General features: G+C 34.5%; 1 protein-coding gene across 1 annotated transcript in view; it reads right to left on the bottom strand.

Moving 5' to 3' along the window:
- LOC145254676 (dynein beta chain, ciliary-like) overlaps positions 1–25,158 on the bottom strand; it is a 249,325-nt gene that overhangs the window by 55,678 nt on the left and 168,489 nt on the right. Inside the window, exons 39-45 of the mRNA XM_080113323.1 lie at positions 22,067–22,228; positions 20,172–20,529; positions 17,175–17,440; positions 14,925–15,086; positions 12,384–12,617; positions 4,486–4,746; positions 729–875 (exon numbers count right to left, since the gene is read on the bottom strand). Coding sequence (XP_079969449.1) covers positions 729–875; positions 4,486–4,746; positions 12,384–12,617; positions 14,925–15,086; positions 17,175–17,440; positions 20,172–20,529; positions 22,067–22,228 — 1,590 coding nt within the window. The remainder of the gene's footprint in view (positions 1–728; positions 876–4,485; positions 4,747–12,383; positions 12,618–14,924; positions 15,087–17,174; positions 17,441–20,171; positions 20,530–22,066; positions 22,229–25,158) is intronic.

Here is a 25,158-nt window from a genome sequence, read left to right as displayed (position 1 = left end):
ATTTATAATAAAAATAAACTATTTATAGTGACTGAAGACAAAACAATTGGAAATAAGCAAGGGTATAAAGTAAGAAATTACAAGAAAGCTGAAATCGGATATTTGTAAATAAAAAAATAAAAATTCACTTCTAAGTGACAATTTGCTCAGTGCAGACGCTAGAATAATAAGAATAAAATCGCGTATTACTTAAGACGATAGAATAATAAGAATAAAATCGCGTATTACTTAAGACGATAGAATGATAAGAATAAAATCGCGTATTACTTAAGACGATAGAATAATAAGAATAAAATCGCGTATTACTTAAGACGATAGAATGATAAGAATAAAATCGCGTATTACTTAAGACGATAGAATAATTAGAATAAAATCGCGTATTACTTAAGACGATAGAATGATAAGAATAAAATCGCGTATTACTTAAGACGTCCACCTAATTATGCCTGACGGAACAAGAGCATGCAACCCCCATGGATTAAAAAATCCATTCGAAATTGCGTTCGGATTCTCGAGTTCGATAAAGATGTCCAAATTCAACAACATGCACCTGTAAAAGGTCGGCGGTTCCAAAACGTTGTGAGAATAACACTCAAGATGAGAACAGTAAACACAAGAATCCAAATAACACGAATTACCAATCCTCATCTAAAAAAAAAAAAAATTGAGAAACATAACTCAAGGACTTGTAGAACCGATTTTTAATTTCGAAAGAACACACGTCTTACCTTGCTCATGATCGTAGATTTCGCAGCTTTCCAACTTCTGTCTTTTGGAACCTTTCCGCCTGGTGCTAATAAAACCATGACTGCCGCAGTAACATTTGTTACAGCACTAGGAGGGGCACCAAAAGACTTCATTTCGGTCAAATTGTTCTGCAAAAAAAAAATAAAAAATAAAAATAGAAAGACAAGTAAACACGTAGTCCCTCTACAAAGTTGGATTCTCCTTTTCAAGAATTCATTTGCATATATATATATATATATATATATATATATATATATATATATATATATATATATATATATATATATATATATATATAATTCAAGGAATCGGTTTTGGCATTAGAAAAGAAGCTCAAATTTTTCCGATTCCAATGCCCCCAAAAGCTCCGATTTTTCCGTTTCCCGATTCCGATTAATCTCGTCCGAACACTAATATATATATATATATATATATATATATATATATATATATATATATATATATATATATACTGAAGGCGCGAACAAGGGGGGAAGAGAGGAAAATTGGGTTTTGTCTGTTGGTCTGATAAATATATAAGGGGTAGGTGAAGAAACAGCATGTTTTAATTGTTGTCAGTTTGCCGAAAATCATCTTTGCCAATAATAACAACTAAATGTACGTCTAATTAATATATTATATGGGAGGTAAAGGGACAAATGTTCTAATGGGAGGTGACGATGATCTAATGGTAAACGACACGGACTGGCAACCTGGGTGTTCCAAGTTCGAATCCGGTTCGCTAAAAAAAAAAAAAAAAATCATTTTCACTTAAGATATTAGCAACTTTCTTGCAGTCCCTCTCGCAATGTGTTTCTAGAAAGGATTCTAAATAGATAAAATACCGGGGAAACCAATGCCAACAACAGAATCTTTGGATTCATACAATATGATTATGAACATGCTCTAATTGTTGCCAGTTTACCATTGATCAACTTTACAAACAATAATCTATCAGAGAGGCGGTAGCATTCTCTATATAGGGATGGCCCGTACACGCCTATATACGCCTACAAAACAAAACTATCCAAATCTCAACTAAGATCAACTTATAAGTTTCAAAAAGCACATATTCTTACAGAGAAGCGTCTTACGAATTCAGCGAGTGTCAGAACTTCGGTTAAAATGTCAAAAGAGAGCAAAAAAAAAAGGGTACAAAAATGGCCAATTGTTCTTCTTTCTTCTTTCTTCTTCTTTCTTCTTTCTTTTGAGACGATGTATCTCGGTGTACGAACGGTCTCTGACAACAGTTCAAGCATCAATCGACTGCTCTTTACACGGAGAAGTGCAGTGACCCATCGCTTTTTAGCTAACTCCATAATTAAATAAGATTACGTGTAATAACAAGTTTTAAACACTATATACCCAATATAGAGGGACCACTTCGAACACGGAACTTCTCTCAAAAGGGACAGCTCCAAATAATACACCGGATGCTCACAGACGTTCCAGTTTGCCAGTGGCCTATATTTCTTGGACGCTGAATATTTGAGGTGAACGTTAAGGTTTTTTCTTTAAACAGTAACCTACCAGCGTTAATGAAACCACGAAATCTTTATCTCAGTTGATCAAAATTGTTATAAGAGTAACCTATCAGCAAGTACGACGTCAAAAAACAATGTTATAAAAACAAATAATTCTTCAGATTTTGGACTGTAAAATATGTACAAAATGTCAATGCTGTGACCAGGATTCGAACCTAGGTTAGCACGGCCACAACGTGGGGTCCTAACCTCTAGACGATCACGGCTAACACTGACGTCTGTCGCTCTTGGCAGAAAGACACATTACTACTGTCAAACTATTGAAAAATAAGGAGGAAACTTGAAATTCTCACACATGCGCAAAAATACACTATAGCAACCATTGTTAAATGCAGCTGAATCTCTTCGCTCGCTAAGAAAAGTAGATCAGACCAGTTCTTCTAAGAACTCACCAAACGCCAAAGGAAATAAGTTAAATTAACCGCAAAAGAAACTGCAAGAAAGTCATCTTCTAAGAACTCACTGGAAGCTGACCAAAAAGAATCAAAATCCAAGCCCTAGCCACAAAAATAACTAGATATTGTGGCTACTATACACAATCTACTAATAAAAACAAGTAAGTTTTCTAAAATAAACTACAATAAATTAACCAAGTAACCTCACACTGTCACTGATTAGGACTTCATATAAAGATAACAACTACACTATTGGTGTATATACCGTTCCACACTTTAACTATTGGTGACGGGGCAGTATCTCAATTCTACGAGAGTTGTCTTGCTATAAGATAAGTGATATTATAGTAAGATACACATAAGTGTTATATGTTTACATTTAATAAAAAATGCCAAAGTCAGCACGTAGTAAAAAAGCTCAGAGAAATATAGACTATGAAAAAAACAAAGTCAAGGTATTATCTGAGCAAAAAGAATACTATCAGAAAAATGCTGAAATAATAAAAATTAAATATCATGCAAATCCTGAGGCAAAGAAGGCTGCCTCACGTGCTGACTCAAAAGCACGGTATAACAGGGATCCCGATGGGGAAAAAACTGCCTCACGTGCTCTTTATAACAAGGAACCAGAAAAAAAGAAGGCTGCCTCACGTGCTCTTTATAACAAAGAACCAGAAAAAAAGAAGGCTGCCTCACGTGCTGACTCAAAAGCACGGTATAACAGGGATCCCAAGGGGGAAAAAGCTGCCTCATGCACAAACTATTATAAAAAGACCTAAAACCCAACAGGAAGCGACCTGCTACTAATGGAGGCGGCAATGAGCCGCCTCCTAAAAAAGACAATACTATCATGAATGTAAGTTTAAAAATAAGACTGCAAGTAAAAATACTAATTAACAAGAATAAAAAAGCATTGGAAATGCAAAAGGATATAGGGATGGTATGCCAAAAAGTATACAAACAAGATAGCTATGAATGGCTAGGCACATGGAACTAGAATTGAATCCAAAGTATAGCCCTATAGCTTTTTACAACCGTAATGATGGCACGGAATGAAGATTGGAGAAAAGCTATAGGGCTATACTTTGGATGCAATTCTATTTCCATGTGCCTAGCCATTCATAGCTATCTTGTTTGTATACTTTTTGGCATACCATCCCTATATCCTTTTGCATTTCCAATGCTTTTTTATTCTTGTATATCTATAAAAGTGAGAATGTGTGCGTGAGGACACTTCTAAACGAATTGTTGATCTAAATACCTGAAACTTGGTATATAGGGTGTTCAGACATGTGGAAAACTCTTTAGTCCGTTTTCAATCCGGAAAAATGGTTGCTAAGGGTCAAAATTGAAAAAATTGGTACTGACGGATCATCGGATTTTTATCTGTTTGTAAACTGCTTCACGAGGCTTGAAAACACTTTTTTAAAGATCATGTCATGCTGGCCTAATGGTTATCGTACTGCTTTCGATCTCAGATCTTGTATTTTTTTTATACTTACAAAAATGAAACGGTTTAGAAAAAAAAAAAAAACATAATACTCGCATGCGCATGTCTCAGTTTCTTTCCGTTCTTTTTTCTTTTTTTTTTTTACTTTATTTTATTTTTAAACGGATTGAACGTTACGTTTAAAACCTGCGACCTCATAATAAACAAGAATTCTGTATGAATTAAGATATAATATTTACGCATATTTTACGACCGGACAAAGTATGGCGGCCTGTACGATAACTATATGTGCGTCTGAGTAATATGTTGGGGGGGTCTCTTTCCGGTCTCCGACAGATCGTTTACTTACCTTGTTAAGCGTGTCGAGGGCGTTCATGGCTGCCGTCAAAGCCGGTTGAGCCTTTTTCAAATCTTCTTCGCAGTCGCTGAATTTCTTACTCACTTCTTCGTTGATCTTTTGCACTTTCTTTTCTTCTTCGTCGGCTATCGCTTTCTCTTTGCCGACTTTCTCCGTCTCGGCACCGACAATCGTGATCAACTTATTCGCGTCTTCGTTCTTCTTCTCCAGTTCAATTTCTTGCGCCGCTAATTTGGCTTTAAGGTCATCAACCTGTAAGAAATAGCATAGCATCACTTATATTACATACAAGCAAGCAGACCCGACGTTACCCTGGATTGAATGATGATCAACGAATATTGACATCGAAATGATGAAATCAAATCTAGATGGGGTGGGGGGCCCGAGAGGAAGCTTCACATGCCTCCCTGCAGTAGCAGTATCAGAATTTTGGGGGAATTTTTGACACCCCTAACAGAAAACTGCGAATAAAATATAGAAAACTCGTAATTTCCCTTTCTAAAGTGGGTTATTTATTTTCTTTATAGAATATGCTTCCAAAATAAACTATTTAAGTTGTTTAAAAAATAATAGAAATATTATTTTTCATTGTTTAAAAAACATTGTTTACAAAGTGCGTGCGTGCGCTCTGGGAAGCCATTTTGTTACGTAATGAAATCAATTGATTTTTATGAGATGAATATTTTTCAATTTTTAAACTTTAAAAATCTATCAAAATTTTCCTATTCGTTCAATTGTTACGTTTTTTTCAGGGCGAATGTAAAATTTTATGCTCTTTCCGATAAACTGAATATAATATTTTAGACAAACGTTGTTTTATAAATTCACCCCCCCCCATTTTGAAATGTCTATGAGAATTTTGATAATTAATTTTGGTCGACACGTTTTATATATCACAAATTGAAGATAAAACATCAATAAAATACTCAAATTTAAAACAACAAAAAAATATCACTTATCTGTAAATTTACCGGTAAAGTCCAAAATGTAAATCCTTCTTTTTTCGATAACCACGTGTTTTTTTTTTTTTTTTTTTTTTTTTTTTACGTGGAAGCTTAATTTTTGTTTAGAATTTTCCAGTCATTATTTTTCGGTCAGTGTATATTTTTATATTTAATTCCTGGTTTCCTTTTTTTCGATATATAAAAAAAGACGAAACCCTATAATGCAGATTTATAGTATAATAAATAAAAAATTCAGGTATTTCTTTAAGATATTAAAAAAAAATTACATTGCATATCTTCGTCATTTCGTAATCCGTGTAAATCCAAAAATGAAAAATCCCAGTTTTCATGTACATTAAAAAAAAGGACGATGTTATCTCCCTTTATTCATATAGGGTCAATATGAAGCCACCCTCGAAAATTCCTTTAAAATTACGGCCAAATCTGTTCATTGCAATGTGGCCATAAAGTGGGTGCCCATTTGACGTCACATCATTATAGAAAAGTGACCCCCCACTTTGTGACCATTTGTAAAATGTTTTATCTTGGAAACTACTAGTTTCGTTTGCCGTATATATAAATGGTTATTTCCGTTTTCAGCGCCTCGGAAAACCTTTAAAAGTGGAAAATTTGAAGGAATATAATCCAATATCGAGATTATTAAGGTTTCTGAATTAGTGTTTTTTTTTACACTTATAGGCTTCCGTACATAAGTAAGTGTAATCTTAACATCCGGTGTCTTTACAACTTTCTTGAAAGACACGCGTTGTCGCGATATGTGTTGGAAAAATCCTTCCATTTAAAAAATACATGGATTATAATACATAAATATGAATAAATTCTCATACAGGAAGATTAAAAGAAAGCATATCTTACTCATTAACCAGGTAAGTTCTTTATTTTGCCGTTAAAATAAATATCGTAAGATTCAACTGTGTTATTTGTTCGACATTCCGTGAAATGTTAAGTGAAGAAATCGAAGGAAAAATAAATAAAATTGTTTATTTCTCTATTAAAGCTTTTATGATATTAAAATTTGGTCTTTGCTCGTTTTATTGAAATAAAATTTACGGGTTTAAATTACGTTTACATATTGTTATAATCTGATAGAAAGATAGGCGTCTATTCAAAATGGCGACTCGGCTGAAAATTCCCCCAAAATTCTGATACTGCTATCCCTGCAGTGACTTCATCCACAATACATCGCAGTCTAGATTGCACTGTAGAGAACATGCTGTTGATTTTATCAAATTAATTTTTATATATAATGGCTTCAATTAAAGTTTAAAATGAAAAAGTTAAGTATCATAGTGCAATTGTGCTCTAAACAGAAAAAAAAATCATTTTGAACGCGTCCCTGTCATACCAAAGAACCTACTGTCCTTGATTTTATATGTGGATCCTTTCAGCTGATGTGGTAATAAAATTTTTCAAACACACTTAACGTGTTAACTTTGGTAAAAATCGCCTGTTCCTTCTTTCATTGGATTATTCCGATTATCGATTATCGATAATTATGTAAGACATACTGATAGAAAACCAATCCAAGAACACTGCCAGGCACATAAAGTACCTTATTGTGAAATTTCATAAAAATCGTCCCAACCGTTTCCGAGTCCACAGGGAACGAACTCTCACAGACACACAGAAATACAAATTTCCTTTTATATAATAGTAGAGATAGTGATTAGGGGGTGCTACCAGATCTGGCTGTCTGAAGATACTGGCTTCCTGCCCTAAAATGCACGAAACATTGATGTTATTGCTTTTTTACGTTTCTCTTTACAAAACTCAATCATGTTCTGTAAAGTAAAAAAAAAAAAAAACAAATTTTCTCAACAAAACAACCAAACCAAACACCGTGAATAAATATTCGAAGATATAAAGGACTGGAGAAAAAAAAAAACAACATTTAAAAAAATACCTGGATTCGACAGAAAATAACCCCCAAAGTACTGATATGCCGTAAAAAAACCCAAATACACAACCAAACACATTAGGGACCTGATAGCAATTAAGTTAGCTAGTGTGAAAATTTGACAAGGGTCACACCGAGTGCATGATAACACTGATCTTTAAAACAGAATCAATCCCAGAGTTAAATGAAAGATGGGTGACATAAAGTTGAAGCAGACTCCGTAGACAAAACAAAAAATCGATGAAGAATGACGTCACATTTTCGAGCAGAGAAAAAAAAAAAAGGTTTTCAGATCAGTCTCTTAGTGGAAGCCGTGTGAACGAGACATCGGCAAATAATGTAGGAAACTGATAATATGAGGTAATCTCTCACTTCAATACCTTTTTACGAACCAGATTTTTTTTTTTTATATAAATGTTCGCTTAAACTCGATCGGCACTTGACGTAAACCACCAGAATATGCCGAATAAATCTTTAAAACGTTAGGAAACAGACCATAACAACATTCATTGGATATGAATTATAATTTAACAAAGAAAAGCAATAAAATAAAATATGATAACAACCTACCGTAAATTTTATGAATAAATATTTCATTTTTGTGCAAATAAGCAGAAACATTTTTTTTCTCGCGTGATGAAAAACTGTTTTCTAGGGAAGGAACGTAATGATTTAGGGTTAAGGTTAGAGTTAGTTCCCCCAATCAATAACCGTATATTTCAAGCTCAACCCACATTCTCTTCTTCAGCTGATGTATTATGTTGACAATACTCTATGACTTGATCCGGCGTCTGTACTAACTTGTCCAGCATAGCCGGATTAATTGTCGTGTGCTGTTCTATAATTTAAAATTAATAACTAAAAAGTTTTTTTTCTTCCAATTTATCAAAAACCGTCGGCTTCTTATAGGCTCATCGCGTTTGTTGTCGCATTCTGATTGGCTGATCAACTAGACTAGTGCTCAGCATATTCGGGCGGTTTGCTTAAGTTTTCGGTTGAGCCCTACCGGACATTTACGATAATCTGGTTCGCAATATGCACATGTATCTGATTGATTTCATCTTAATTAGCTTCACTTTTATTTGGCTAAATGAAGAGTAAATAAAAAATGGTGGTCAATTTTGTTTCGACGTCATCGCTAATATCTTATATATGCTTAAGAATTATGTAAAAAAAAAGGTTTACACTACAAGCGAGTCGGATTGAAGTTGTTTTCTTTTTTTTTTTTTTTGTTTTTTACAGACAGATTTAGGATTAATTGTACGGTAAATTGTTTTTTAACGAAATAAATTTAAAGGAATAATAAACCAAACATGATCGGCCAAATTTACGATATTTTACTGTTTTGTAAATAACACACACACACACACACACACACACACACACACACACACACACACACACACACAGATTTATTTATTTTTTTAAACCGCTTACTGTAGATTCTAGTGTCTTCCGTTAATTGATATATACACACGTATAATGTTTGAAAAAATAAATAAATAAACGAAGAATACTCTTTTTATGTTAATTTTTATTTACTTAATTTCTCCCTCTTTTTTTTTTTCAAACATTAAAATATCAGTGTAAAACTCTTGGATTTCGGGCTGTTTTTATGTATCACATTTCTCTGCCCGTCTGTGTGTCCATATGTCTCTCCCTTTCTTCTCCCACACACATGCACACTCCTATACATACATACATACATACATACATACATACATACATGATGGCAGCAAATTCGCTTTCGAACATTGCCATACATGCCTGTGCATGAGGATTGTTTAGTGGGGAAAGACTTCGCACCGAGACAATCCCACTCTCTAATGGATGCAGCAGTCATTGCAGGTTTTATACCAGAGTTTTTCTTCTCCTAGGGAGGTTGCCTTCACTACGGCTTACAGAGCCCTCACCACCCACCATGCCATTTGATCCATGACTGGAACTTAGGTTGCTGGGCACCAGAGCATATTCCACACGCCGGTGGGTCATATATGCCGCAGCTTACAGGGCTTAAGCTCCTCTGGAGGTTTCTGTCAGGGTTATCTCACCCTTAGCCTTTGGTTAAATAACCTTGGCCCACAAGGCAGTGGAGGTCCAGTTATACGGCACAGGACATACATACATACATACATACATACATACATACATACATACATACATAAAATCGCAGATATAGGAGGAAAACATTGTTTTTAAATTAGAAGCCATCACAAAAATTGGAAGCTCGATATGCTGGTTAGAGAAATCAAAGGTTAACATTTAATTGTTGGAAATATAACTGAAAGTTAGATATATTGCAATGCTTAAACAAGGAGTTAAATAATAGTAGTAGTAGTAGTAGTAGTAGTAGTAGTAGTAGTAGTAGTAACAACAACAGCAACAATAATAACAATAACAATAACAATAATAATAATAATAATAATAATAATAATAACAAGAATAATATTAATAATAATAACAAGAATAATAATAATAATAATAATAATAATAATAATAATAACAAGAATAATATTAATAATAATAACAAGAATAATAATAATAATAATAATAATAATAACAAGAATAATAATAATAATAATAATAATAACAATAATAATAATAATAACAATAATAATAATAATAATAATAATAATAATAATAATAACAATAATAATAATAATAATAATAATAACAACAACAACAAACTTAATCCCATATATCTTCAGAAAGGGGTACTATAGTATATAGGGTTTGTGAGGGGGAATACCGGAGATGTGTGTGTTAAGTCTAAGAATGAGTTTCGTTCCATGTTGTCTTCTTTTTCTCTGTGTCCGAAAGTTGGAGGCTGTAAGTACGCATTGCAGTCTATGCTGTAGTCTGGAAGGGTGTAGTACATTGCTATTGTGTGCTGTGTGGATTTGTCCCTAATTGTTTGTTTGTGGTTGTTGAGTCGTAAGCGGAACTCTCCGCCTGTTACCCCCCCCCCCCACACACACACACGTAGTTACTCTTTGTGCATCTGGTTCATATATATATATATATATATATATATATATATATATATATATATATATATATATATATATATATATATATATGTTTGTTTTACGTAAACATTAATCTGATTCGCAAAATGCACAAGTATCGGTCTTTTAACTGACGATGCCTGATTATGAAGTTTCTTTTAATCAAATGAAAATTTAACGAAACATAGCGTTTTGGGTTAGACTACATTACACGTTCATCCATGAACTCTCAAATCAAAGAGGATGGGAGAAAAACTGAAAGAGCGCGGGAGAGAGATGAACCGAAAGAGAGAGAGGGAGAGAGAGAGAGAGAAGAAAGAAGGAAGGAGGAATGTTATTAAAATGTCTGTCCCTTCCCCCTCTTCGTTATTTTGTCCCTTTAGGCTGGCAGGATCTACGGACCCTGCTATTTTACGAGTCATGTGAGATAGCTTATAAAAACCTTCATATGATTGTGCCCTGCCTCTTTTTGCCTTTTTTTTTTTTGATCCAATAGCAGGATGCGTGTGAAGCTCAGTAACACATGCACGAGACGTCAATCACAGAAACCCAGCCCCCTTCCTATCGTTAGCGACCTAAACTGAAGACTATTTGTGACAAACCTGAGACGGCAGTTACAAGTTAGCCATCATTTATCACCGAATTTCTGCTTGGACTACATTGTAGTCCAATCTGAAAAGAGCCAGAATCGAGGAACGCACACGTACAAGTTGTTACTCGAACTTTCCATTCCAGATAAGTTCCCGTGAAACACTTGTTTTTTGTAAATTTTCTTCTTTCTGTACAATCAACTTTTTCTTGTATCATCAATTTGTTCACCATGTTCAAATTGCTTTAAATATTGTACACACCTGTTGTGTTCCTTTTCGCAAACCAACTATCGCCATATTCTGTTTTAGAGCTTATCTTCAATTTGTTACCGCATTCTCACGTGTAAGAATTGAACTTTTTTCCGGTGTAAAATTAATCCCAATAATATAGAAGTAAAGGTTTTATACAATTGAAATTATAAGGATAAATATTATCTTTATATTAGAACCTATCGAAATAATAACAAAAAAAGCTCAATATACTAAATGGAGGAGTTTAAAAATTAAAAAAAAATTTTTTTTTAATTTTAAAAAAATTTTAAAAAAATTTTAAAAAAAATGATGATGAAAATAAAAATGAATTACAGGATTTATTAATCCATAAAAATTCAAACAATGAATTATATTAAAGAAAATTCTTTAACCAATAGATTCTACAACATGATCGTCTTCAAGTTTAATGTAAACAAATATTTGCTGAATCGTCCTTTTGGATAATAAATTCATTTAAAATAATCTTCTGTCTCTTTTTTATATAAAGAGCTTGCCACATATCAAGGCCTGGAGGCCGCTCGAGGATAAGGGTTGATGTGTGTATTGTAGTCATTGAGACAATCATAATAATCCTTTGTAGTATCAATTTGGTGTAGCTAGATTATTTATGATGATGGTTCAATAAGAACTTGTTTATATTGGACTTAAAGACGACGATATTGTAGTCAGCCGGAAAGCAGACCAGCAGAATAGAGTTCCGCAGGCAGGCAGTTTTAGGAAAGAAACTTTGTTCATGGAATCCATGTTTAGGTTTAGGCAACGATAGAGAGTGAGGGAATTTATTGACAGTGATTTTAGCTAGACGAGTGTTTTTTTTTTGGAAAGATTGGCGAGGGGGGACTATAGATTGGAGCTCAGTCAAACACTTGTCATGAAAATAGCGATAGAGCAGAGATAAGCTTGCAACGTATCTTCTGTGGGAAAGAAGTTGCAGAGAAAAGAAAAGGGTTATAATTTATCAGATTACGAAGTCTGTTTTGAATTCTATCAAAGCAGAATAGGGTTCTCCGAACAGCTCCTGCCCAGATGTGGAAACCGTACTCCATCCAAGGATGTACTTGACTCTTATAGAGGTAGAGAATTACATCAGCAGTGAGATATCTACTGGCACCTACTGATTCTTGCTGGTTGCAGTCTGCTTCAAATTCTTTCTTACCTGTGACGATGTGTTTCGTAGTTTTTCCAAACCGTTCTCAAGACGTACAATTTGTGCCTGGAGGTTGCTGTTATTTTTCTGTAGAAGACTTTGGTAGAGTTTAATTTGTTCCAGGAAGCTCTTGGGTGTCGTGTAATTATAACGCCGTTCGTTTTGAAGGTACTGCTTGCTCATCTCGTTAACTGAATTGTGGACGTATGCCATGAACTTTGAGATGGAATCGCGCATCGAGGGCTAGCAAAAAAGAAAATGACAAAAATTAGCTAAAATAATAAAAAAAAACAACAACGAAATAATCTATAATATAAAGGAAAAGTATCTGTATGTATGTATGTATGTATGTATGTATGTATGTGTATGTATGTATGTATGTATGTGTGGGGTAGAGAGGGCTTCCGTAAGTCGTGGTGAAGGCAACCTTTCTAGGAGAAGCAAATCTCTGATTTAAAAAACCATAAAGCAGAAGACCAGTACCCGCATTAAGCTGGTCTGCAGTTTAATTTGTTGCTGGCTATCTTGCTCTTGCTTGTTGCTGGATCTCAACATTTTGAACCGAGAGAGAGACTTAGCTGTCGTACAAAGCTAAGACTCTGTAACATCATATTTGTATAGATACTCCCTCAGAGATTTGGGCTCATGGATTTTAAATGTCTGAGGGAGTGGCACTTGTCTGACAAGACGTTGCAATCATCATCATGTGTGTGTACGTACGTGTGTATGCATGTATGTATGTGTGCATATGCATTTGTATATGTATGCACGTGTGCATGTATGTGTGTATGTATGTGTGCGTACGTATGTTTGTGTGTATGCATGTATGTGCATATGTCTGTATGTATGAATGTTCGTATTTGTGTATGTATATATGTATGTGTGTATATATGTGTCTACGTACGTGTGTGCATGCATGCATGCATGTATGTATGTATGTATGTGTGCATATGTATGAGAGTATAGGAAGATGTTAATTTTCTTAATTATTGAGATTAGGATTGATAATTCGAATTATTTGGAGTGTTATTTTCACAACGTTTTGATCAATGCAACCTCCGACCTTCTTCAGATGCATATTGTCGAACTCAGAAAATTTACTGTCGAACTTGGGATTCGGCATGGAATTTTGAATGGAACACTTTATTAAATCTACCAGAAACGCGAAATTGTTCATTATGCAACCAGCAAATAAAATATGTATTAATGGAAAGTCAGAAATACAAAATTATCCAAAACAAAAACTACAACGTAATAAGCATTAAGGAATTATTTCATGAGGTAAAAATACTCATAGAATATTTGAAAGAAAATCAGTTTTTGAACATTATTTTAGTCAAATAAAATTACAAAACAAGCCACTTTCAAAATATGATTTTGAAAATGGAGGGTTGAAGGCAAACGAGTTTGGAAGCAATTGGAAATTTGAAAGAATACTACCTTGTAAACAACTAGGAATATGAAGGCAAAAAATTTGATACTCCCTATAAAAAAATTTGATACTCCCTATAAAAAAATTTGATACTCCCTATAAAATTTTTTTGATACTCCTTATAAAAAAAATTTGATACTCCCTATAAAAAAATTTGATACTCCCTATAAAAAAATTTGATACTCCCTATAAAAAATTTTTTGATACTCCTTATAAAAAAAATTTGATACTCCCTATAAAGTATTTTTAAAGATCAAATCGGATTAAAAAAGTTTCTAACCTCAAATGAGCCTAGATTGATAAATCATTAAACACAACCAACCAACCATCGTTCTGTCAATCATGGCCAGGTAGAAGTCGTAAGTATTTTGTAATTGTGAACCTGTTGCGCAATACATAAAGTACTTGGTAAAATTCAGTTGTAAGTTACGTACATCTGGAGGTTGAAGGTTCAATCCTCAGTGCGGGCAACACTCAAAATACAATTTCGAATTACATAGAACTTCTACCCAGTCATGGCTGATGGAATGAAAGCATGCTATCCCAACCTGTGGATTAAGGAAACGGTTCCGTTCAAAATTCTGTGTAGATTCCAAAGTTTAACAGAAAGATTCTAAAGTTCAACAAGATACACCCTAAAGAAGGTCGGAGGTTACGTCGACCGAAACTTTGGGTGAATAACACTAAAGATGAGAAGAGTAATCTGAATTACTGAAATAATCCAAATTATCAATCCTTATCTAAAAAATCAGAAACATTTTTTTTTATCTTATGTTGAAAGTTAGAAGGTTCTACCTATAGACATTAGTGCGGCGGTCGGAACTGACCAATCAAATGGAACCACGTTCTGCTAGCAATTAATCAGAAACCAGAATTGCTCCATAAAAATTGAATCTTTTAACATTCAAGCACATAATTTTTTTGCGTCAACACGAGAAAGATCTTTTGGCTCTTTGCCTGCAAAATTATAAAGTCCAGGACCTGTACAAAACAGCTACCCACTGAAAATTCTTCATCTCCAGGACTTGTAGAGAATAGGTACGCATCGGAAACTCTTCTGAAATTAAACGTTGCTTTCAATTCAAGATCTTATGAAGAGATAAATGTTTTCCTCTTACCCCCAAGAGATCAACTTCTTGTAAAAATTTCTGACTAACAGACACCAAGGCTTCTTCCGGCCATTCGTGAAACCAGTCGATGCTTGTGCAATTCGTAACGGCTGGAAACTTTCGACTCCGCACGCGCAAAGTTGGTCCAACCGGAGAAAAGCAAAGGACAACCTGCAAGACAAAAGAGTTTTTTTTTTTTTTAGAATTATTACGAGTGCGTTTTGATATCTTGTAACATGTCCTTTCACAGCCGCCCACCTCAACGCTTGTATGCTGTTGCTTTCTTCATCATGTTCTTGTTCTCATTCCGGCTGTGTTGCTTTGGCGATCACCGAGGGGGCGAGCACTGGTTCACAATTATATAAAAATTAAAGGCAATAGCGAACCACAAGAAAAATCTGATATTTTATGCATGAATCAGTTTTGTTGAAAAGGGACTCCCAAACGTTGTCTGTTGATAGCTTTCTGAATAAGAGAACTGAAGAATGAATTACCCTTCTTAAGCTGTTGCCTTCTGCCATCAGGTAGCTGTTCTGGCGACCTTGCTTCGACTTCATAATCAACTGATTAAAGTCCGTCGTCTTTGCTATGCTATCAGCTTTTTAAAACAACATCCAGGTCTTTTAAACAGAAATGGCCCCCAGACAAGGTATGAAGCCATTTGATGTAAGAAGTCAAAAAATACTACTTCAAGTTCAAAAATTAACCGACGATAAGTGTTATATGAATAGATTTTCAGCCAGAAAATAGCAATTCTTCCCTCTTTGTCAAAAACCTCGCTCATGGAATGTGAGAACTAAAGGATAAAATAAGAGTAGCGAGAGTTACGTAGCTGCCAATATGACACTTGATTGTTACTGAAGATGTCTCTGTTCAATGCCTTTTGAAGGACTGATACGTTCTGTGCACATTGACCAGCTCAGTGGGAGTTAGATTCGATGTAAACAATAGGCATATCCCCTTTAGACAAAGAGTTTGTATATGGTATCTGTTATGCCTGCTTGATGGGTCTATTATTTGAGTTCTCTGTATCATTACTGGCAAGAATTCCTTCATTAATTCTCTCCTGAGAATTAATTAGCTCAGTTGGAACCCATAGTGTTGAAATTGAAGGCTGTATGAAATAAGCGAACACATCTATTTTTATATAAACGCAGAATTCTTATATTTTAACATCTATTAGGAAGCAATATCTTTGACTCTAGAATTGGCTGAACACGAGACTCGTCCTTTCTCGGCAAATTTGAGAGTTCAACTGCTTGTGATCGACTCGAACAGAATCCAATTTTAAACTGAATTAAAAATCTTCCTTCATGGCAAAAAACAAGGGAGAGATAGAGAGAAGGAGAGGAGAGAGAGAGAGACAGAGACAGAAAGAAACATGGATACATATATTCTACAAGGGTGTGAATTCCATATAGAAACGTTGGTTTAATTTGAATAAAATAAAATACGCATCAAGTGCGCTTGAAAGCCAAATCACAACGTAATATTAGGAAAATAAACAACTATTTTATTTGTTTGAAATTTATAACATAAATATATTTCGGAGGTATACTCCATCTTCAGTATGTTGTTTTCTTTCTTTTTTCTTTTCTTCTTTCTCTCCATATTGTAAAATTGGAGAGGAAATGTCTGTTTGTAAAAAGCCGCGCGTTGTATCTGTATTTTAAAATCTTGGAACAGTTCGTAGGCAACACGATAATAACGTCAAGGGTGTGAATTTCATTTTTACAACATGGAGAGAAAGAAAAAAAGAAAAAAAAGAAAGAAAGCATATATTCTTGTTATTAAATTTCAACAGATTGTTCTGCAGATTAACTTCGATGTCAGTCACAACTGATCTGATCTTTTCACACGTCAACCTCGATTGTACAAACAATCTGACCCGGTAGCCGTCAATTTCCATCACTGTGAATGCTAAATGATTGAGGGCCACGTTCTTCACCATATTTCAACAACACATTTTTAAAAATTTTACTTGTCCTCTCAAAAGGACAAGAAAAATCAGATATAAGCACCCCAAACATATGAATCTGGAGTTCCCCCTCCCCCAAATGCCTTTATTTTTGTGCCACATCGAAAGTAAACCCAAGATCCGATTTATATTCACCATATATATTCTTTATATAAGTACTCTTCTATGGAGCACGTGACATATGGCTGCCTGATACCACATGAAAGAAATAAAAAAGCCACAAAAAGACAAGAAATCGGATGTATAACAAGAGCTTAACATTGACCTTAACCTTAACATACCTTTAGTGTTTTCCGCACTTTGTCAATGAAAAATCGCCAACAATTCTCTCGGGTATCCTCCAACCCTTGACCTTTCACCTCACTTCTCATGCTGGAGATTATATTCTCGACCTCGTCATCTGCAAAAAGGTCAGGAATCTCTCCAGATGCCAGCAGATCGTTGATGAGGACAAGGAATTTTTCGTCGGCCACTTGGGCATCGTTTAGAAGAAACACTGTGCCGACATTTTTGACTCCGGCTTTTTGGTATTGAACGTTCAGATCCACTGAAAAAAAAAACAAAAAAAAAAAAGTAAAAAATCAACGTGAAGAAAGAATATGAGATTAAGACTTTGGAGAGAATGAAGGACAGAAATTAGGGTTAGGGTTAGAGACATTTTCCTAATGCGCAATCAGTTTTTACAGTTCCAGGAAAAGCACACTATTTCTCTACAAAGATACCACTCGCCCATGAATAGAACATTGTTGTCACACCTGGACTTGTGCATCCACCGCTATACGCCCTCTCTCTGTGACAGTCTCTAATTTAACAGTGTCTCTTACTCTTAGACAGGCCCAAAAAATAGGTCCTGGATATAACCATAAACTATATCCGATGGTGAGGCCCCAGCTTGCGGGCTTTGGGGAGTGTGGAGCCACCCTTTAATTGCCATTGCTCCCAGGTTCACTCTGACCCAGAGTGGTAGTACCTGTTAGGGTCCCAACTATGGTTTAAATAGACACAGACTTAAAAAAACAAAAAACAAATATATTCTATTAAAAAAAGTTCTTCAAAATCACTGGATTCGGCATTAAATAACCTGAAAAACCGTAAAACAAAAACAACGAACCAACCCAAAAAAGAGTGTCAACTCTAATAGGTACCTCTCACTAACGGCCAAGCTTTAACTTCTGTCCCATCACTACAATGTTTATTCCTGCGCCTTTTTTTTTTTCAATTATATATAGCCCTTGCTTCACAGCCACCCTTACGGGGGATAATCATTGTCTCTTAAGACGGATCGAAGACTATATGAGGAGACAAACCTCGTCTATATGAAATGGATGAAAACGGTATCTTTTGGCAGCACACCTTCTAATCATTTCCCCACCCCTTGTTTCTTTTTTTAAAGGATTCCACGTAAACTGGTTACGTACCATATGATCAACTTTCACAGTGTAATGTCGTTTCATATATAGAGCCTGGCGTCTTATATTTTGCAAAGTTTACTATTGTCTGTCTTTAATCTCTTTCTAGTTCATGACACATAACCACGTGAAGTAACGTCATAACACTTGGATAAACATTACAGACTTTTATAAGTGGTGTCCGTAAAGAAGATAAAGTGCCACAATGCTACAGTTGTTACGTATATAACAAAAAAAAAAAAAACCCAGCTTGTTAAGATTTAGTTCCAAACTAAATTCTCAAGTTCTTGAACTATAAGGAAATTACAAGGCACTTCAAAATTAATATGGATAAATTAGGTCTACGGGCGAAAAATCATCTATAATCGCAGTAATGAGCCTGTCTCTGTTTTATCGTTATTTTCATAGCAAGTGCTCGTCTGAGCTCCAATCTATGGTCCCTCCTCGCCAACATTCACGAGAAACACTCGTTTGGCTGAAAACACTATCAATAATTTCCCTCACTTTTTATCTGTGGCTGAACCTAAACGTAGATGCTTTTTTTTTTTTTTACACAGGCATCACCACATTATCAAGGCCAAGAGGCCACTCAAGGATAAGGGTTAAAGAGTGTACAGTAGAAATTAGACAATATAGTAATCATTAGTAATGAAAATTTGGTAAATTTGATAACTTATATGGAACGGCTCATCAAGAACTTGTTTACGTTAGACTTGAACACAACCATATTGTAGTCAGCCGGAAAGCAGGAAAACGGAAGACAATTCCACAGGCGTGCAGTTCTAAGAAAGAAGCTTTGTTCATGGAATCTACGTTTAGGTTTAGGCACAGATAAAGAGTGGGGGGAATTATTGATAGTGTTTTCAGCTAGACGAGTGTTTCTTGTGAAAGTTAGGCGAGGGGGGACCATAGACTGAAGCTCAGTCGAACACTTTCCATGAAAATAACGATACAGTAGAGACAAATTTGCAACATCTCTTCTGTGAGATAGAGGTTGCAGGGAAGAGAAAAATCTCCTACGAGGCTACGAAGTCTATTTTGAACTCTATCAAGGCAGGACAAGTCCTTTCTAGCAGCTCCTGCCCAGATGTGGCAACAGTATTCCATCCTTGGAGATTCCATGAGCAAAGCTTCTTTCAAATAGTAGAACTGCACACCTGTGGAACTCTCTTTTGTTTACCTGCTTTTCACACTGACTACAATATGGCCGTCTTCAAGTCCAATGTAAACAAGTTCTTGATGAGCCGTTCCCCTTAAGTAATCCAATTTAGCAAATTTACACTTATAACGATTATTATGATATTGTCCTTTTGACCACTGTACACTTTTTAACAATTATCCTCGAGTGACCTCTGGGCCTTAATAAGTCGTGATTCCCTTATAGAAAAAAAAATCTCTGGCTGTGAATCAAAGGGATACTATATTACTCAGTTCATTGCGCCTTATCATAACAAAAACCAGACAAAATTTCAGCCAGATCGACTAGTAGTTTCCAAAAAAGTTTCTAGAGTAAATATGTTAATGTGGTAATTAATCCCTTTTAATCACTAACTGTGCATCAACCGGATACCATACTTCTTAATTCGCTGCACCTTATCATAATAAAGGTCCATACATAATTTTAGGCAGATCGGTTAAGTAATTTCCGATAAACTTCTACAGTGAACGTTGTATTATTTTGACTATTCCTTATTAATCCCTATTAATCCTTAACTAATCCTTAACTGTGCATTGAATGGATACCATAATACTTAGTTGGCTTATCATAATAAGGGTGCATACACAATTTCAGACAGATCAGCCCAATAGTTTCCAAGACAAAAGTGGACAGAAAGACAAAGAGAAATATAATGTAGATGACAAACTTACGTTTCAAATCAGGGATGCCGTAACCTTTGCGCAGGGTTATCTGAAAAACTTCCAAACTGCTGATGTAGGCGGCGAGTCGAGATAAACTCTGTTTTCCGCTGCCACCGACACCGATGAGGAGGGCATTCCCTCGTGGACTTTCTAGGATTCGGTTGATTCGACAGATGTGAGTCATGGCGTCCTCAAACAGGACGAGGTTCATTGCTGCGTTGATTTCGTTGTAAGTGTCCATCGCATCGGTTAGAATCTTGTTAAGGCTCTTCCAGTCTGGCACGGGCATATATTTCGGGTCTCCGATTCCAGTGGCGAAATGAGAGAAGAGTAATGGCTGACTATTTAGACTGTCTTCATCAACATCCTAAAAAAAAAAAAAAAAATTAGAAAGTGTTATACAAGGTGCCTTCAATAAGTTTCCAAACTTTCTTTATACAGCCATTTAAAATTGAAAATTAAGTATGTTATAGCTATGATTTTTGTGATTTCAGGTTCAAATGAACAGCTACAGCAGGAATTGGAATACACCCTACTAAAGCCTGATTGTCACAGCTGGTGAATTTCAAAAATGCAATCTGTTTGTGAGGACACTCTAGAAGAACCATATGCAATAAAATTCTGTTTGAAGTTTGGAAAAAATGCCAGAGAAAAATATGGAATACTTCAGACTGCTTTTGGACCATCTTGCATGAATCAAGCATCAGTTTTTGAGTGGCATAAGAGATTCAAGGAAAGCAAGGAGTCTGTGAGGGATGATGAGAGGATTGATAGAAGTAAGGAAGTGAGAGCACCAGAGTTCATTAGCCAAATAAAGAATCTCATAGATGAGAACCGTTGTGTGTCTATAGAGACAATAAGTGCACAGTTTGATGTCAGTGTGGGAACTGTGCACACAATTATTCACGCGAAACTAAAGATATAGAAGATGGGCGCGAATACACCAGCCCAAAACTCCATCTTTGTCAGAGATTGTTTGACCAAGATGGGCATCAAGACAGTTCCTCACACTCCCTATAGCCAGACTTTGCTCCCTGTAACTTTTGGCTATTCCCTAAGCTCAAGAAACCCTTAGAGGCTGTCGTTCTGAGGCAATTGAGGAGATGAAAGACACTGCAATGAATGTCATTGACACGCTCAGACAAGATGACTTTGATGGTGCCTTTCATAAGTTGTTAGAAGAGTGCAACAAGTGCATTACAACCGGTGGAGATCACTTCAAAAGGGATTACAGTTTCACGTGAGTACTATCAATAAAAGTGCCCATATGAAAAAGTTTGGAAACTTATTGAAGGAATACATTGAATAAATTGATAAAGGCTACTGCAGAGAAGATGGGCCCTTTCTAGCTGAAACATTAGAAACATTAGAAATTCATCTTACCTAACTGATCCACTCTTTTGTCCTCTAAAATATCCCCCCCTTGCCAAGAGATATTTTTAATCCAAACTTATCGTGAGAAAGATTGGGATAGTATTTATCTGTCTGACAAATCACATGATCACAATAAATAACCTATTAACACGTGCTAACAATTTCTTTATTTCATTGACTAGGTAGAATCAAATATCGAGGAATCACATGCAATGATATTGAGTTTTAACTTAAAGAATTTGACTGAACTTTCTTTAAGAAGTAAAGTTTATTATAAGAAACCGGAAATTATTTGTGTAATTTTAAAAAATTTTCTGCGCTCTCTCCTGTCAATTTTGAAGCAAGAGTTATCTGTTCTTGGTGAGCGATTTAGATATTATTCATCTGTTCTTGCCAAATCAGATGATCACTACAAAAAGGTAAAATTTCTAAATAAACTATTCTATATTATCGTTCTCTATAAAATCGTTTTCATCCATTTATTCTTTTTCGCATTTGTGCCACAAACGATCACAACAAGAAAAACGAACCTCAAAACTTTTTTTGATGATGTCTCTTTGGGTTTTCATATAAATTGCAATATCATCGGAGCTAATGAGTTTGTCACAGTAGACTCGTTGAGATTCGTGCATCCAGAGGCGAATAAGGTTGGCGGGCGTCCGACAACATTCAGGATTAGAAAAAAGCAAACCCTGAAATAAAAAACAGGAGACAAAATATTTTGAGAAAATAAATTAACATCCTGACATGTTTGTGTATATATATATATATATATATATATATATATATATATATATATATATATATATATATGTGTGTGTGTGTGTGTGTGTGTGTGTGTGTGTGTGTGTGTGTGTGCCTAATTCACCTGTTTTATCTTAAAAAAATGGAATCATCTGATAGTTAAAGACAAGATTCAAGCAAGCAAACAACACACACACATATACATACAACCATATATATATATATATATATATATATATATATATATATATAAAATATATATATATATATATATATATATAGTTAGTAAGTTATAAAATATATATGGCGATTAAGCTACACTGAATATTCTGCGTTTCATCCACTATAGGATTCGTCAGGCTTAATTTATAAAATATATATGGCGATTAAGCTACACTGAATATTCTGCGTTTCATCCACTATAGGATTCGTCAGGCACGAATCCTATAGTGGATGAAACGCAGAATATTCAGTGTAGCTTAATCGCCATATATATTTTATAAATTAAGCCTGACGAATCCTATAATGGATGAAACGCAGAATATTCAGTGTAGCTTAATCGCCATATATATTTTATAAATTAAGCCTGACGAATCCTATAGTGGATGAAACGCAGAATATTCAGTGTAGCTTAATCGCCATATATATTTTATAAATTAAGCCTGACGAATCCTATAGTGGATGAAACGCAGAATATTCAGTGTAGCTTAATCGCCATATATATTTTATAAATTAAGCCTGACGAATCCTATAGTGGATGAAACGCAGAATATTCAGTGTAGCTTAATCGCCATATATATTTTATAAATTAAGCCTGACGAATCCTATAGTGGATGAAACGCAGAATATTCAGTGTAGCTTAATCGCCATATATATTTTATAAATTAAGCCTGACGAATCCTATAGTGGATGAAACGCAGAATATTCAGTGTAGCTTAATCGCCATATATATTTTATAAATTACTAACTAGCTCTACCTACGTATTGAGCACTTTTGAAGTAAATACTTAAAGTTTACGCATAAATCTATACTTTCGTATATTAAATTTCTGTGAGTAAATGAAGTAGTTATATATATATATATAATATATATATATACAGACATGTAACACGCATATAATTACAGTAATACTTATAAATTAATTAGTATATTCAGAAGACAAGCAGACATTTTAACACATCCAGATTAAAACTAAGTTACTTTCTAACGCAAAATCAAGATGGCTTTATTTCCTCCCCTACAAAAACCATGAAAACAAAGAGGGTAAATTAAACGTCAAGTGAATCTCTGCCTGATAAACGCGATCTTATTGGTTGTGATAAATGGCTGTGTGAAATACAAATAATCTGATTGGCTGACTAACAAACTCAGCACCACGTGAATATATAAAAACACGCGGTGATATAAATTTCTATGCAATAGCCTGACGAATCCTCACAAGGATGGAATGTTGAAAATTCTGTGTAACTTAATTGCCACATATATTTTTTTCAAAACTTTATATATATATATATATATATATATATATATATATATATATATATATATATATATATATATATATAATGCCTGTGTGTGTGGAATGAAAGAATAAACGAAGACTAAATATATGATGAAAAAAAAAAATAAATAAAAATAAAAAAATAAAAAAAAACAATAAAGTATTGTGAAAAAAAAAATCGATATTTCGTTTGTCAATTTACTTGGATGTTCATGAATGGATAAAAACGTCAAATAAAATAAGAAACAAAATCATCAAAACATTTTCTTTCTTTTAATCTTTTAAATCATCAGACTCATTTCGTGGGTGTATTGTTTGCAATTGCTTCAGTATCGAAATAGTATTTATTCTAGCTAACTTACCAAACAAATTTCTTATTATTCCAAAAGCCAATAAGTGTCAACCTTTTTGTTTGAGAAAAAAAATTTGAAATGAGTTAAAAACATATTTAATCTGAAAAGGAAATACTAGATAAATGGATAGTCCTTAATCCGCGGAGTTTCGAAGAAATACTCTCCTTCTCGTCAGAGGATAGGAATTAGCAAAATGCGGGATCGGATTTTGCATGCAGAAGTATTTGATGAAACAACAAGTAAGTCAAAGATCTTACTTGAAAACAAAATAAGTTAAGCAGAGAGAATATGGTAAAGAAAAAGGTGATTACACATGAATGGATAGTCTGGTGGAAGATAAAAAATCCAGTGACGGTAAAATCCAAATGTAAAACTTCAAGAAAGTTAAAAGAATTTCCATTTGTACAAGTAAAATCCAAGGAAATCCCGTAATTGGAAGAAGATGGTCCATAATAATCCAAAGGCAGAAATCCATGGAATAATTCACGAAAAAGTGTGTACAAGGAAAAGATAATATTAATAAAAGAAAAATACGATGTGCTTTTCACTCTACTTCCGAGGCATAACTATTATATATATATATATATATATATATATATATATATATATATATATATATATATATATATATATATATATATATGAATGGAATTTGGCGCTTCCGTTTAATGCTTCACGTTATTTCACTTGTATTAGCTTCTGTATGTTTCTTTCTTCCATATGTTTTGTTCTTTCAACTTATTTCGTGTTGATCTGCGTCAACTCGTTATGTAAGTTAGTTTCTGTGCTACGATTTTTTCGTGTTATTTCGTGTTGATCTGTGTCAACTCGTTATGTAAGTTAGTTTCTGTGCTACGATTTTTCGTGTTATTTCATGTTGATCTGCGTCAACTCGTTATGTAAGTTAGTTTCTGTGCTACGATTTTTCGTGTTATTTCATGTTGATCTGCGTCAACTCGTTATGTAAGTTAGTTTCTGTGCTACGATTTTTCGTGTTATTTCATGTTGATCTGCGTCAACTCG

The sequence above is a fragment of the Euprymna scolopes genome, chromosome 30 (assembly GCF_053919585.1).
Source record: "Euprymna scolopes isolate OS-2025 chromosome 30, ASM5391958v1, whole genome shotgun sequence".
Classification (NCBI taxonomy): Eukaryota; Metazoa; Mollusca; class Cephalopoda; order Sepiida; family Sepiolidae; genus Euprymna; species Euprymna scolopes.
This window is presented reverse-complemented; position numbering and strand designations above follow the sequence as displayed.